This window comes from Brassica oleracea, chromosome C3 (genome assembly GCF_000695525.1).
Source record: "Brassica oleracea var. oleracea cultivar TO1000 chromosome C3, BOL, whole genome shotgun sequence".
NCBI lineage: Eukaryota > Viridiplantae > Streptophyta > Magnoliopsida > Brassicales > Brassicaceae > Brassica > Brassica oleracea.
The window spans coordinates 36,840,712-36,853,460 of record NC_027750.1 but is presented as its reverse complement, the minus strand read 5'-3'; the positions used below and the strand labels follow the sequence as shown (position 1 = coordinate 36,853,460).

Genomic DNA, 12,749 nt, shown 5'->3' with positions numbered 1-12,749 from the left:
TTTTTTAGCTCATTGTGGAGAGAAAGTGAGAGATATGTTGTGTTTAGTTCACAAGAATGGAAAAAGAAGAAGGGTAAATCGATTTTGAGAGCATTAAGAGCTTCAAATTGGTTGTTCATGGTGGTTGTGGTATTGATGACAATGACAATCTTGTAATTACTTGAAGATGATGAGGGTGAGAGAGTAAAGATGTCATTTTCGAAAAAAAAAAGAAAAAAAAAATTGATGGCATTTTCGTAAATTATATGAACTTGTGGGGTGAATAGGGCAAAACCAATTTTCAAAAAAAAAAGGAGGTTAGTTTTGTGTTTGACTTTAAGTTGTAGGTCTGCAAAAAAACCCAACTTTAAATTAGAAACATATTTTGAAATTTATTCTAGGTGGGGATAAATATTTAGAAAATAAGATAAGGGACATATATTAAATAACAGTGAAATCAAGGGACGTTTCTGAAAAAGAAAGTATTCCCCCGAGACACGTGGTGGTCAACCAGGCTGTCAGTTGTTAGTTAAAGCTGACAAGCGCGTGACTATAATATTATCTCTCTTCCCCGCGCCAACAACACTTTACCAAGAGAACAGCTTTCTCTCTCATGGCGGTGTCTGCTTCTTCAGCCTTTGATTGTTTCTTTTCTTTTTTATTTATTTATTAGTTTTAAAATAATAATAATAATCTACTCTCCTAACTAAAAACCATCAGTACAAGTTTCTGTTTTTAAGGAGTAATCAAATATATCTGATTAGTCTGGTGAAGAAGAGGCGCAAAGGCTTCGTCTTTCATCTTCGTTACGTCTCTGTGTAATGCTCAAGCTGATTAGGGTTTATCAGGTAAGGGTTTTCACTCTATCGTTATCCAATCAAACCACTTGATTGATTGATTGTTTGTTTGTTGAGATCTATTTTTGGGTCAGAATGTTCCTCGACAGCTTGATATATTTTTTTGTATTCGGACAAGTTATCAGTTTTGTCTTGTTCTGTCCTCTTCGTGATCAGATTTGTGTCTGTTTCTAGGATTTGGGTTTTGCCACATGTGTTCCTTGTCGAGATAACATGATCCAAATATCTGATCTTGAAATCTGCAAAATGTATCTTGGTTGCTGATTGTCTCTGGCTTGAACAGATAAATTAAGAAATGGCTTCGGAGCTTGTGAGCTCTGCAACCAGCGAGAAGCTTACTGATGTGGATTGGGGCAAAAACATTGAGATCTGTGAACTTGCTGCTCGAGATGAAAGGTATCTATGACGACGACCCATAGCATCTCTAATCTTCTTATATAACTGTGACAGTAGTGCATAGACCACAATCAGACTGCTTTTTATCTTAACAAAACTCTTCATTGTCGTCTTAGCATTTTTGACCTGTTCATGAGTTCTTCTTATATTGTAAATAGGCATGCAAAAGATGTTATCAAAGCTATCAAAAAACGCCTGGGGAGCAAGAACCCAAACACTCAATTATATACTGTCCAGGTAAGGTTCCTGGTCTATATCTACCGCGGAATCATGCTTTAGGAGAGTTAGCATACCTTTGAACGTTTTGAGAATTGAGACTATTATTTTGATAATAATTTCAGTTGCTGGAGATGTTGATGAACAATATTGGAGAGAATATTCATAAGCAGGTTATAGACATAGGTGTACTCCCAATACTTGTGAAGATAGTAAAGAAAAAAGTATGTTCATCTTCTGTTTCTGCATGTTACTTCTCTACAGAATTTGAGTGTTAAGCTGCTTAATTTTAGTTTGCATATTGTTTTTGTTGGTGTCTTTCGAACACTCCCCTTTAGTCGGATTTGCCTGTAAGAGAGAGGATATTTCTCCTCCTTAATGCAACTCAAACCTCTCTTGGTGGCGCTTCTGGGAAATTCCCTCAGTATTATACAGCATACAATGATTTAGTGGTAAGTTTTTGAAACAAAAGAACATCCTAGTTCTGTGAATCTCTCTTCCAAGACTGAGAGCTTTTCTGTTTTGTCATCTTCTGTTACATTCAGCAAGCAGGAGTTCAATTTCCTCAGAGACCTAGTTCCACCCCACCAGTTGTGGTCACTGCACAAGCGGTTCCAAGAAATACGCTCAATGAACAACTTGCATCTGCTAGAAACGAGGGGACTGCTCCTCCTACTCAGCAACGAGAATCTCCAGCTCCTTCTAGGTATCTTCTTCTCCACATGTCAGTAGCCTAAAATTTTCCTTTAAATTTTAAGAGGCCTTAAATCTGTTTTTTTTTTTAATCTCTTTGATTGTAGCATCTTACAAAAAGCTAGTGCTGCATTAGAAGTTTTGAAGGAAGTGCTTGACGCAGTTGATGATTCTCATAATCCTGAGGTATATAATATTTACCTCCATGACTTTGTTTCTCTTGTTGATCTCTTAGCCTGAGGCCCTGAGTGATGACTCGAGTTTGATCCTCTTTTTGAACATTTAGGGAGCAAAAGATGAGTTTACTCTTGATCTTGTGGAGCAATGCTCATTTCAGAAAGAGCGTGTAATGCACCTCGTCATGACATCTAGGCAAGTTTCCTGTCTCTCTTGCTTTAAATGACATGTTAAAAAAGTATTTTTCTTTCTCAAGTAGAACGGCTTTCTTGTGCAGGGACGAAAGAGCAGTTTCTCAAGCAATCGAATTGAATGAACAACTTCAGAGAATTCTTAATAGACATGAAGACTTACTGTCTGGTAGAATCACAGGGCCAGGCAGGTCTGCTGCATCCAATGGTTATCATTCCAATCACGAACCTAGTCGTCCTGCCACAAACGGTTCTAATGCAAATACCAAATCGAGCAGCTCTATCTCTAATCCAAACCATCTTAATCTTGAAGATGAGGATGAGGAAGAGGAGCCTGAGCAGTTATTCAGAAGGTCTCTCCCCTCACACTGCTCAGTCTCGAAATTTGAAATCACTAAGTTGGTTCTTGATGCTAAGTCCAAAGATCCACCATGTTAATGTTTTGCTTGCAGATTGAGAAAAGGGAAAGCTAGAGCAATGCCTGAGGATGAAGAAAAGCCATCACCTCCACAAGCCTTACTTGGATCAGCAATCCATAGCGAAAAGCTAAACCGCCCACTCATTCGTCCTTTACCATCAGAGGAGTCATCACGCGGTGGTGATAGCCATAGCCATTCGCAGTCCCCGCCTGTTGTGATACCACCACCACCTGCAAAACACATTGAGAGGGAAAAGTTCTTCAAGGAGAAGAAAGTTGATGGTGCCTCGGGTTTGCCAGGTCATATGAGAGGTCTTTCTTTGCATAGCCGCGATGGCAGCAGCTCACGCAGTGGAAGTGTAGACTTCAGTGACTGAAACACACCCAAAACTTCGGTCTCATCCTAAATATATATGTATTCTTTTACTCCTGCTCTCTTTAGGCTTTGTTATTTTGTGTGTTGCTGTTGCTCTGTATCTCTAGTGTTGTGAAATTAGAATATAGGCCCCATGAGATCTGATTATGTATACGAGTAAAGGTACCTCCTTTCACTTTGTTGAAACATGATCTATGCTATTCTACAGAGGTGTGTTGTTCCTGTTTGTGTAATGAAAATGAATGTGAAAATTCCATGGTTCTAAAAATCAGTCCAGGCAGGATAGGATTTCTTAAAAATCTGATTTGTATCATTTTAAATCGATTTAGATTAATTTAAATTGATCCAAATTAGTCTAAATCTGTTAAATAAAAAAATAATGTTAGTACAACTTTACAAATCTATCTAATTTTTTTTGTTTTATATATCTAATCTTGGTAATTCATCAAAATAATTTTATAACTAAACTCAAAAACTAAAATATCTTGTATAAATATAAAATAAATTAATAATTGTTGATGCCAAAACTTTCCGAATAATATGCATAATCGCTAATCCTTTATAAGTAGCCTAGTTACCGCCTAGCTATTTGTTAGAACATTGGAAAATGCTATCTTTATGCCATATATGAGAAATGGGTGATTTTGAATCAAATTTCTTATAGATTAAAGAGATGTTCAAATTCACGTAAACAGAAATATAATATAAGAGATTGAATATATTAAACAGCAGAGTGAGTTATTGTTTTGTTTAAGCTTTAGAAGACTCTTGGCTCTTATGTGCCTCTTTGACATGCTTCTCATATTCATCCTCTTCTTCTTCTTCATCTTCTTCTTCTTCCTCTTCTTCAACCTCGTCTTCATCATCTTCATCAAAGCCCTTGACGGCACTAGAAGAAGGAGCTGGATTCCTTGCTTCTCCAACGATCTTCATAATGTCCTCAACGCTTTGAAGAGAGAAGCTTGGGTTGTCTCTCTTGTAGTACGCTGCTTGAGCAGAATCCGTAAGCTCCTTTGGTAAGTTCTTCAAGAACCACGGGTGCTTCTTGATCTCTTTAAGTGTGATCCTCTGCATATATTCATCAAATAGTCAAAAAAACTAAAGAAACGCTTTCTAACTCAGAGAAAATGAGAAAGTACCTTAGCTGGATTGGTGACAAAGATGCGAGAGAGAAGGTGTTTGCACTCCTGAGATATGTGAACGTAGTCCGGGATCTTGTACTGGACAGCCATTATACGCTGCAGAACATTTTCACAAACACCATAAGAATTGAGGTGAAAGAAACGTAGTTATTGAAAAGGTTCCTGGAGTTGGTTTATACTTGGATAGTTTTCCTGAAGTTTCTGGGATCATCAGGGTCTTCAAATGGATACCCTCCAACCAGCATCACATAAAGAGTCACACCACAAGACCAAACATCCGCATTCTGCATAACACCAGTCACCAAACCGTTACATGAACAAGTGAAACATAAAGATGAGAACCATTGTAGTGATGTTACCTTTCCATCATATTCTCTTCTAGAGAGAACTTCAGGTGCAATGTAAGCTGGAGTTCCAACAGTTGATTTAGGTCTAGAGTGAAGCAGAGATGACTACACAAAACACATATGACTTATTAGATGGGAAGACAAATCTTGAATAAGGAGACTAATGAATGTACCTTGGAGTAACCAAAATCACAGATTTTCAACAATGGAGCAGGACTACCATCGAGCAGAGTGTTCTCAAGCTTCAGATCTCTATGACATATTTGCTGCATTAAAAAAAAAAACAAAACAATCATGCAAACTAAACCAAAAAAATCTCTACTAGAGCTTCATAATATTTGGGTTTAGTTATCTAAATACCAGGGAATGACAGTAATCCACTCCACAAATCAGCTGCTGAAAGAAGTATCTAGCCTGTGAAAACATAAAGATCCTTTAACATAAACAAACCAAGAAGAGACCCCAACTTAGGATATTAAGAAGAAAGGTCTCACCTCAGCTTCACTGAATCTACCAGCATTACAGATTCGTTCAAAGAGCTCTCCTCCAGAAGCATACTCCATTACAATAGCAAGATGAGTTGGAGTCAGAACCACCTCCTTGAATCGGATGATGTTAGGATGCCTAAGTGATCTGTGATTAATAATCTCTCTCGCCACATTCTCATCAATCTACAAACCACGTCATCATTTTGATTCAAAGGTTTCATTTTTTAAGCCAAAGAGAGGAGAAAGATCAAACCTTGCGACCTCTCTCGATGTACTTCATCGCGACAAGCTCCTTAGTCTCTTTATGCCTAAGGAGACGAGCCACACCGAAGTTTCCAGCTCCCAAGTCCTTGACAACTTCGTACTTGTCCATCTCTCTTTACTTCCTCCTCCAGATCAAAGTTTTAAGTCTTTTGAATGTGTCACACACACACTTACTTGGATAGTTGGATGATTGAAGAAACTCGTCACATCTTTATAAAGGGTAGCGATGTTCGTGGGGATCTGAGATTGCCTCCCACATGCAACACTCATTTTAGTGTATGTATATGTGTATGTATCGATTATGGAGGAGTAGGGATGTTAAAATGGTAAAACCCACCCCCTTCAACACCTCCTGCTCCATTTAAAACTCATACCCGTTTAGACCATTAGGGATATCCATTTAGATCCACAAATTTTGTACTAACCCATTTAGACCATCTAAACTCATTTAAACTATTGTTGATTTAATTTTTAATTGTTTTAACTTTATAGTTTTTAACAAAAATTAAATGAAACAAATAAAAAATTTAAACTGATTTTTATTATATAGACGCAAATCAAATTGTTCTGGTAAAACCATAATACCAAGTTTTCTCGACAAAACTGTAAAACCGAGTTTTCTCGCCAAAACGCAAAATCAGATTTTTCCGCCAAAACCGTAAAACCGAGTTTTCCCGTCAATACCCTAAAACCGAGTTTTCTTGCCAAAACGCAAAATCAGATTTTCCCGCCAAAACCATAAAATTGAGTTTTCCCGCCAAAACGCAAAATCGAGTTTTCCCGCCAAAACCGTAAAAAATGAGTTTTCCCGCGAAAATCGGAAAATCGAGTTTTCCCGCCAAAACCGTAAAATCGAATTTTTCCGCCAAAACCGTAAAATAGAGTTTTCCCGCCAAAACCGTAAAATTTGAGTTTTCTCGCCAAAACCGTAAAATCGAGTTTTTCCCGCCAAAATCGTAAAAATTGAGTTTTCCCGCCAAAGCCGTAAAATCGAGTTTTCCCGTCAAAACCGTAAAAATCGAGTTTTCCCGTCAAAACCCTAAAACCGAGTTTTCTTGCCAAAACGCAAAATCAGATTTTTTTCGCCAAAACCGTAAAATCGAATTTTTCGCCAAAACCGTAAAATCGAGTTTTTCCGCCAAAACCGTAAAATCGAGTTTTCTCGCCAAAACCGTAAAATCGTGTTTTCCCGCGAAAACCGTAAAATCGAATTTTTCGCCAAAACTATACAATCATATTTTTCTACAAAAAAATAATTAATTAATTATATTAAGTTAAATGGGTTAAAAGAATCTTACTAATGTAAAACTCATTTAATAAATGAGTCTTACCAAAACAACCCATTTAAAACTCATTTAACTAAATGGATCTGAATGGCATTTATTTATTTTTAAAACTTTAAAAATCCGCAAACAAAACACATAATAACGTCGTATGGAGGAGTAAACGGAGGAGATGGGCAATGGTACTGTGCCACGTGAAGAGGTCTTCGCTCGATTTCCGATGAACACCTTCCATCCAACGGTCACTAATTTTTTCCTATTTAATTAAACAGTTAATACTATAAAAATTACTCTTCCTTCTTTATTAATCCAACACTTACCTTACTCCTTAGATCATGCAAAATAGAATTTAGGGAGAGCATCACTAATCACTATGCTAATTTTCCAATTTGATTATATAATAATTAATGATATTAAATTTAAATGATTGTAAATGATATTTATAAAATACCGTAATGATTTTATCTTTTTGATGTCTTCTTGTGTTTGTACGCGGCATGGTCGAGGTCGGTTAAATAGAGACAAACCACATTGAACGTTTCGATTAGTAATAAATTAATTCAGTATGCATGTGTATCAGTAGTTGTCAACCGACCATAAGGTCCATAACTACCTCGCTAAGTTACTAACTATAAGTAATTAAATTATATTTGGAGCTTCTAAGCCGGCCCATCACGTGTCACACTTGTTGATTCATAACCATTCTTCATGTTCTAATAAATAGCAATGGGTTCAATTGTCAAACTATATAATATATGTCATATAATTTAAGGTTTTGATGCGAAATGTATGAACCCATAGCTTAAGAGTAGGTTCCTTAAGAGATACATCTCATTCGAAGTTGTTTTCCGTTACAATGGGCCAAGCTGTTGCCAACCACGTGGTGTGGTGTTTGCTACTCATATATAAAGTCAAAACTCAAAAGAATGGTCAATAATTTACTTGTGGATAATATTGTTTGTATTCTTCCTTTTTTATTTTTAAAAAAAATCTTCAGTTAGTAAGTGCTTTCATGTGTGGAAACGCAAAGGGTCAGTCGTATTTTTTATATATTTTTTGTTCATCTAAATTCAAGCATACAATAATTTATATATTAGGGATTAAGTCGTCTTGATCCGTGTATTACTGTAGAGTACAGACTAAGCTGTCTAAAAATGGTGAGATCTACTTGTTGCATCTGGTACACACACATCATTATTTAAAGTAAAGAGTATATTTGATCTTTGCACAAAAAAAAAGAGTATAAATGTGGAGTGTTTCTTGAATGTATATTCTATGGGCCTTTTTGTAACGTTTCATCTCTTGTCAGTTTAAGGTCCATATATATGTTTAGGCCTGATATAGTAAAATGAGTATAAATGTGGAGTGTTTGCTACGTAATCTATCTCCATGATCTTCTTGTGGCGAGGGCTTTACAGGTGGTCCTCAAAAACTCACAGACTTTGATCGATTCAAGCTAACATTTGACCAACTTCAAATAAAGATTCTATTGAAAGTTCATTGCTGAACTAAGAGAGACAGAGAGAACAATAGTTACTTAGGAGAAGAAGTGAAGCATCAACATTAGAGCAAAACTGTTCTCAAATGCATATTTTTTGTGTCTTCTGTGTCTCACGATTAGTAATCAAACATCTGCTATTATCTCTATTGTACTCCAGGGAAGCAAAAAAACATCAAGAGGGTGAAAATGAAAACAAGAGACACACTTAAAAGGTATATATCCTATGCACATAATGAATATCAAACTTGCAGCTAAGCCATCATCACTCCAAGTCAAGTCCCCAAATCCGGATAGTTCTATCGTCACTCGCTGAGGCCAACATATGAATATCAGTGGGGTTCCAACTAACACAGTTCACAGCTCCTCCGTGTCCTGGCAATACACAACAAGGTCCCCTCTCAAAGTCTGTGTGCCATATGTATACCTGCAACAACAACAACCAACATAGACACCATCACTCTCCATCTTAAGGTCCATTTACTAATGAGATTTGTTTTTGTTACCTGAGAATCCTCACTCCCACTGGCGATGAAATTTTCATCATAGCCACCAAAGCAAGACCTGATAACAAACCTACTACGCTTGTGGCCACTGAACTTGTAAACCCTCCGTGGTTCCCGTCTGCCATCAATCATCCAGACGTGGATCTCCTGCGTAATGAGATTGACTAGAAGATACTTGTCGTCTCTCGAAAGCGAGAACGAGGTAACCATGCCTTCCACTTGAATCACCGTCTCACCTCTAGTCACTCTATCAAACAATGAGATCTCATTCTGCTCCCTTCCCACGCTTACAATCCACTTCCCATCACTCGTCATGGCTACATCAGAAATCTTCTGTCCCCTTTGCCCTTGCTCGTGCTCTATCTCAGTCCCATCTAAGTTCCACAAGTAGATCCGCCTGTCTGCCATCGCGCCAATTATACCCGAACCGTCATGAAGCCATCCGCAAGAAATGGAACCAACATCATCTCTTCCGCAGGTTTGAACACACTGTCCTGAACCAACGTCCCAGCGCTTGATGACTTCGCTTTCTCCACATGTGATGACTTGTTGATCATCTGGACTCCATGAGACTTCTACAACTGGCTTCTCGTGTCCCTCAAGTTTATGCTTCATCGAAAACTCTCCTCCCTCTGCATTGATCTGGACAAACAAAAAAGCATATATAAGTGAATCAATCCTTAGAAGCTAAAAGCAAGTCACAGTCATACCTCCCATATAATTGCTGTGTTATCCTTAGAAGAAGAAGCCAAGTATTTGCCATTATTTGAGAATTTCAAGAACCAGACCTCATCAGTATGTCCCACCAATGTCTGAACCATTCACATATAGACAAATTAAACATATTGTGCTATATCATCATTAAAGGTAAGTCGGCAAGAAACAATGTAACACTCACAACTTAAACATATAGACAAGTTAACGTATTGAACAAGAAACAATGTAACACTCACACTCAAACATATAGACAAGTTAACGTATTGAACAAGCAACAATGTAACACTCACAACTTAAAGATATTGAACAAGAAACAATGTAACACTCATAACTTCAAAACCCTTAGCATAGTGTTAATTTACCTGAACAGCCTTGGAAGGAATTTTAGATTTCCAACAGCAATGATCAAAGCATAGGGACATATCAGTATCAGGAGCATTATGGTAATCACAGTCCCTCATCTGATGATAAAGTGACTCTTCTAAGAGACGCACCAACCTCCCTTCTGGCACTATAGCTGCAGGAGGAAACACTTTTTGCAGTTTCCTCATAACCTCAATGAACCTCTCTTCACCAGAATCTGGAAACACAAATTTGGAGGGAAGCTTTTCAAGGCGCCTCCTTTTAACACCGAGAGGCGTCATCTCTTCCTGTAAAGTGTTCAGTGCATCATCAAGGTTATCATCCTTCAAGAAGTCAAGAAAGGTTTGCTCTAGTAGCAAGAATCTCGCAACCTTTTCATCACGCACTTGTAATCCCTCTTCCTGTAGTAGTGTAATGCAGTTGTGCCATTCTTTACGCTCTGCTAGGTCGAGAAAGTGCTTGATAGTAGGATCGAGGAGATTAACGCCAGACTGGTTCTCTAAATCGGCAGCAATGCCGTTGAAACCAAGGGAGATGAGTGCATCTGTGATTATCCTAACGAGCTCGGTCTTTTTGACGAGACCTTTGGAGCCTATCGTACCATCCATCCTGCAGAGAGTCGGAAAAAAAAAATCAAATCTTGAGCTTTCTAGAATCAACTAAGCACACAGTATACATAAAGAGAGGAAGATCATCTCTTGTGACTGACATCGATAATAAACAAACGATCTACGAGAATGGTGATAGCGAAGTAGCGATGAGAAACGATCAATCAAACGTAAAATCAGCAAGAACAAACTAGCCTTGGATCGCAAGAAAGCTCAGTTCGTGAAAACGTAAAAATGTGATCTACAATCTACGAAGTTGCGAAACAGAGAGAGGGTTTTAGGGGGAAAAAAGATTCAATCTTACGAAAGAAGAAGCAAAACCCAGCAAGTCGGCTTTAGCGATCTTAGACTAGAGAAAGTGATAGAGAGAGAGAGAGAGAGGCGTACGAGAGAAAGTGAGAAGAGTACTTATAGGTCGACACAAGAAGACGACGAAGAAGAAGAATCAGAGCGAAATATTAACGTCTAATGAGATTTCACTCAGTTTCGTATTTATTTTTTCTTTTAGCGCTCTGCTTTTGTGTGTTCGAGGCATGTGTACTACTCTTCCCGCTTATTTATATTAATTGATGGTTACTATGGAAACTGAATCAAATAATTGGTTAATTATATTTTTGAAATAATTATTGAGAAAAAGACAAAAATAGCACTAAATCAAGTTTTTGTTCCACTCAAGGTCAAAAGTCACAAAAATAGCACTTGATGTTTTATCAAAAGTCACAAACTTAGGGTTTAGAGTTAAAGGGTGGGGTTTAGGATTTAGGGTTTAGGGTTTAGAGTTTAGAGTTTAGGGTTTAGAGTTGAGAAATGAGGTTTTGGAGATAAGATTTCAAATTTTAAAAATAAAAAAATTAAAATTTTCAAAAAATAAAATGCTATTTTGGTCATTTTAGTTTTTGAGTGTTATTTTTGTGATATAAACTTAGAAAGATGCTATTTTGGAGATTTGCCCATAATTATTTTTCAAACAATTCTTAGCCTTAGACAAATGGGTGGGAGAACTTTGGTTATAATTGATTTAGGTTAAATGTTTACCGTTTTTTTTTGGTAATATATAATTGCATGAAACAGATTCAACAGAGTTAGAAAATTGTACTAATATATGACATTTCCCTTCAAATTTTTCTAATGCAATTTATATTCGATTTAAACGTTAAAATTTGTCAACATGAGATCTGCTACACGACGTTTACAATTTGCTTCTTTTAAAAATTTCATTCATTTAATGAATAAAAAGTCCATGATTTTTCTTCAGAGTCGATAGGTTATATTATCCAAAAAGAGAAGAAAAAGTTTGCATGTGGATTCTTCGGCCATATGTTTCGGTAAAGTGGCCAAACCAGCATCTACCCGCTTAAAAATGTAATAAATTTGTGACATCATAGTGGCAAAATTACCCAAAGCTTACTACTGCTTTAAGAGTTGTTTTAGAGGCTTAGTGGGGGTTTGTCTCTTTTATGTAACTCCATGTGTAAAATTCTTATGATTAGCTGATTGCAAGGCGTTGCTAAATTTTACAGGGAAGTTTGCTCCCGGTTGCCACTTCCTACACTATTGCTCTCTCTCGGAGCCACTCCCAGAGGAAATGCAGGTATTATAATATTTTCATCATGCTTTTAAATTGGACTCTTCAACATATACACAGGGCCTATTTGTTTTTCCATCTGGATGGACCATCTGGATGAGGATGAGAGTTTTGTTTGTTTAGGCACTAAAAGTGCAACTCATTCAGATGGATCATCCGGATGATTTTTGAAAATTTAGGCTTAATTTTAAAGTTCATTCAGCTGAACCAATTTGGATCATTTGAATGGAGATGGTTCATTCAAAATTGTATAATGTCTATTATACCCCTAATGTAATTCACAAATTACAAACCTAAACATAATATCATTTTTGACACAAACGAAAACTGATAAAACTACAAAAACACTTTTTCCCGTGCTAAAAACTATTTTTTCACGCCAAAACCCCAAAACGCATTTTCCCGCTAAAATTGCAAAAAAAAATGTTTTCACGTCAAAATTGCAAAAACGTGTTTTTCCGCAAAAACTGAAAACATGTTTTCATGCCAAAATCACAAAAAAATGTTTTCACGCCAACACCCCCAAAATACATTTTTCCGTCAAAACACAAAAAAAAACATGTTTTCCCGCTAAAGTCGCAAACCGTGTTTTCCCGCCAAAATTGCAAAAAACGTGTTTTCCCGCCAATACAAAAAAATGTGTAT

The 12,749-nt window shown here is 37.0% G+C and overlaps 3 protein-coding genes across 3 annotated transcripts; 1 reads left to right on the top strand and 2 right to left on the bottom strand.

Annotated features, from left to right (window-relative positions):
* Positions 1-558: 558 nt before the first annotated feature.
* LOC106328605 (TOM1-like protein 2) lies at positions 559-3,508 on the top strand. The gene is made up of 10 exons (XM_013767081.1): positions 559-827; positions 1,120-1,232; positions 1,391-1,469; positions 1,574-1,672; positions 1,787-1,900; positions 1,994-2,154; positions 2,249-2,327; positions 2,428-2,513; positions 2,596-2,862; positions 2,962-3,508. Exons 2-10 carry the CDS (start codon positions 1,132-1,134, stop codon positions 3,302-3,304), a joined length of 1,329 nt encoding a protein of 442 aa, XP_013622535.1. The 5' UTR covers positions 559-827; positions 1,120-1,131; the 3' UTR covers positions 3,305-3,508.
* Positions 3,509-3,985: 477 nt separating this feature from the next.
* Positions 3,986-5,856, bottom strand: LOC106331574 (serine/threonine-protein kinase SRK2H). The gene is made up of 8 exons (XM_013769959.1): positions 5,534-5,856; positions 5,287-5,463; positions 5,153-5,206; positions 4,966-5,058; positions 4,805-4,897; positions 4,625-4,729; positions 4,443-4,541; positions 3,986-4,371 (listed from the first exon to the last, which is right to left on the bottom strand). The coding sequence occupies exons 1-8, from the start codon at positions 5,651-5,653 to the stop codon at positions 4,054-4,056; spliced, it is 1,059 nt and encodes a 352-aa protein (XP_013625413.1). The 5' UTR covers positions 5,654-5,856; the 3' UTR covers positions 3,986-4,053.
* Positions 5,857-8,433: 2,577 nt separating this feature from the next.
* LOC106333506 (WD repeat-containing protein 26-like) lies at positions 8,434-10,970 on the bottom strand. The gene is made up of 6 exons (XM_013771943.1): positions 10,907-10,970; positions 10,283-10,520; positions 9,911-10,198; positions 9,542-9,643; positions 8,832-9,473; positions 8,434-8,752 (listed from the first exon to the last, which is right to left on the bottom strand). Exons 2-6 carry the CDS (start codon positions 10,517-10,519, stop codon positions 8,591-8,593), a joined length of 1,431 nt encoding a protein of 476 aa, XP_013627397.1. The 5' UTR covers position 10,520; positions 10,907-10,970; the 3' UTR covers positions 8,434-8,590.
* Positions 10,971-12,749: the final 1,779 nt, after the last annotated feature.

Bases quoted from the DNA above. Each gene is read 5' to 3' on its own strand.
- LOC106328605 (XM_013767081.1), top strand. From the start codon at position 1,132: ATGGCTTCGGAGCTTGTGAGCTCTGCAACCAGCGAGAAGCTTACTGAT. The intron at 2,155-2,248 runs GTATCTTCTTCT...CTTTGATTGTAG, and splicing joins GAATCTCCAGCTCCTTCTAG to CATCTTACAAAAAGCTAGTG. The intron at 2,328-2,427 runs GTATATAATATT...TTGAACATTTAG, and splicing joins ATGATTCTCATAATCCTGAG to GGAGCAAAAGATGAGTTTAC.
- LOC106331574 (XM_013769959.1), bottom strand. From the start codon at position 5,653: ATGGACAAGTACGAAGTTGTCAAGGACTTGGGAGCTGGAAACTTCGGT. The intron at 4,730-4,804 runs GTAACATCACTA...GGTGTTATGCAG, and splicing joins GAAGAGAATATGATGGAAAG to AATGCGGATGTTTGGTCTTG. The intron at 4,372-4,442 runs GTACTTTCTCAT...GAATATATGCAG, and splicing joins TTGTCACCAATCCAGCTAAG to AGGATCACACTTAAAGAGAT.
- LOC106333506 (XM_013771943.1), bottom strand. From the start codon at position 10,519: ATGGATGGTACGATAGGCTCCAAAGGTCTCGTCAAAAAGACCGAGCTC. The intron at 9,644-9,910 runs GTAAATTAACAC...TGAATGGTTCAG, and splicing joins TTCCTTCCAAGGCTGTTCAG to ACATTGGTGGGACATACTGA. The intron at 9,474-9,541 runs GTATGACTGTGA...TTGTTTGTCCAG, and splicing joins ACACAGCAATTATATGGGAG to ATCAATGCAGAGGGAGGAGA.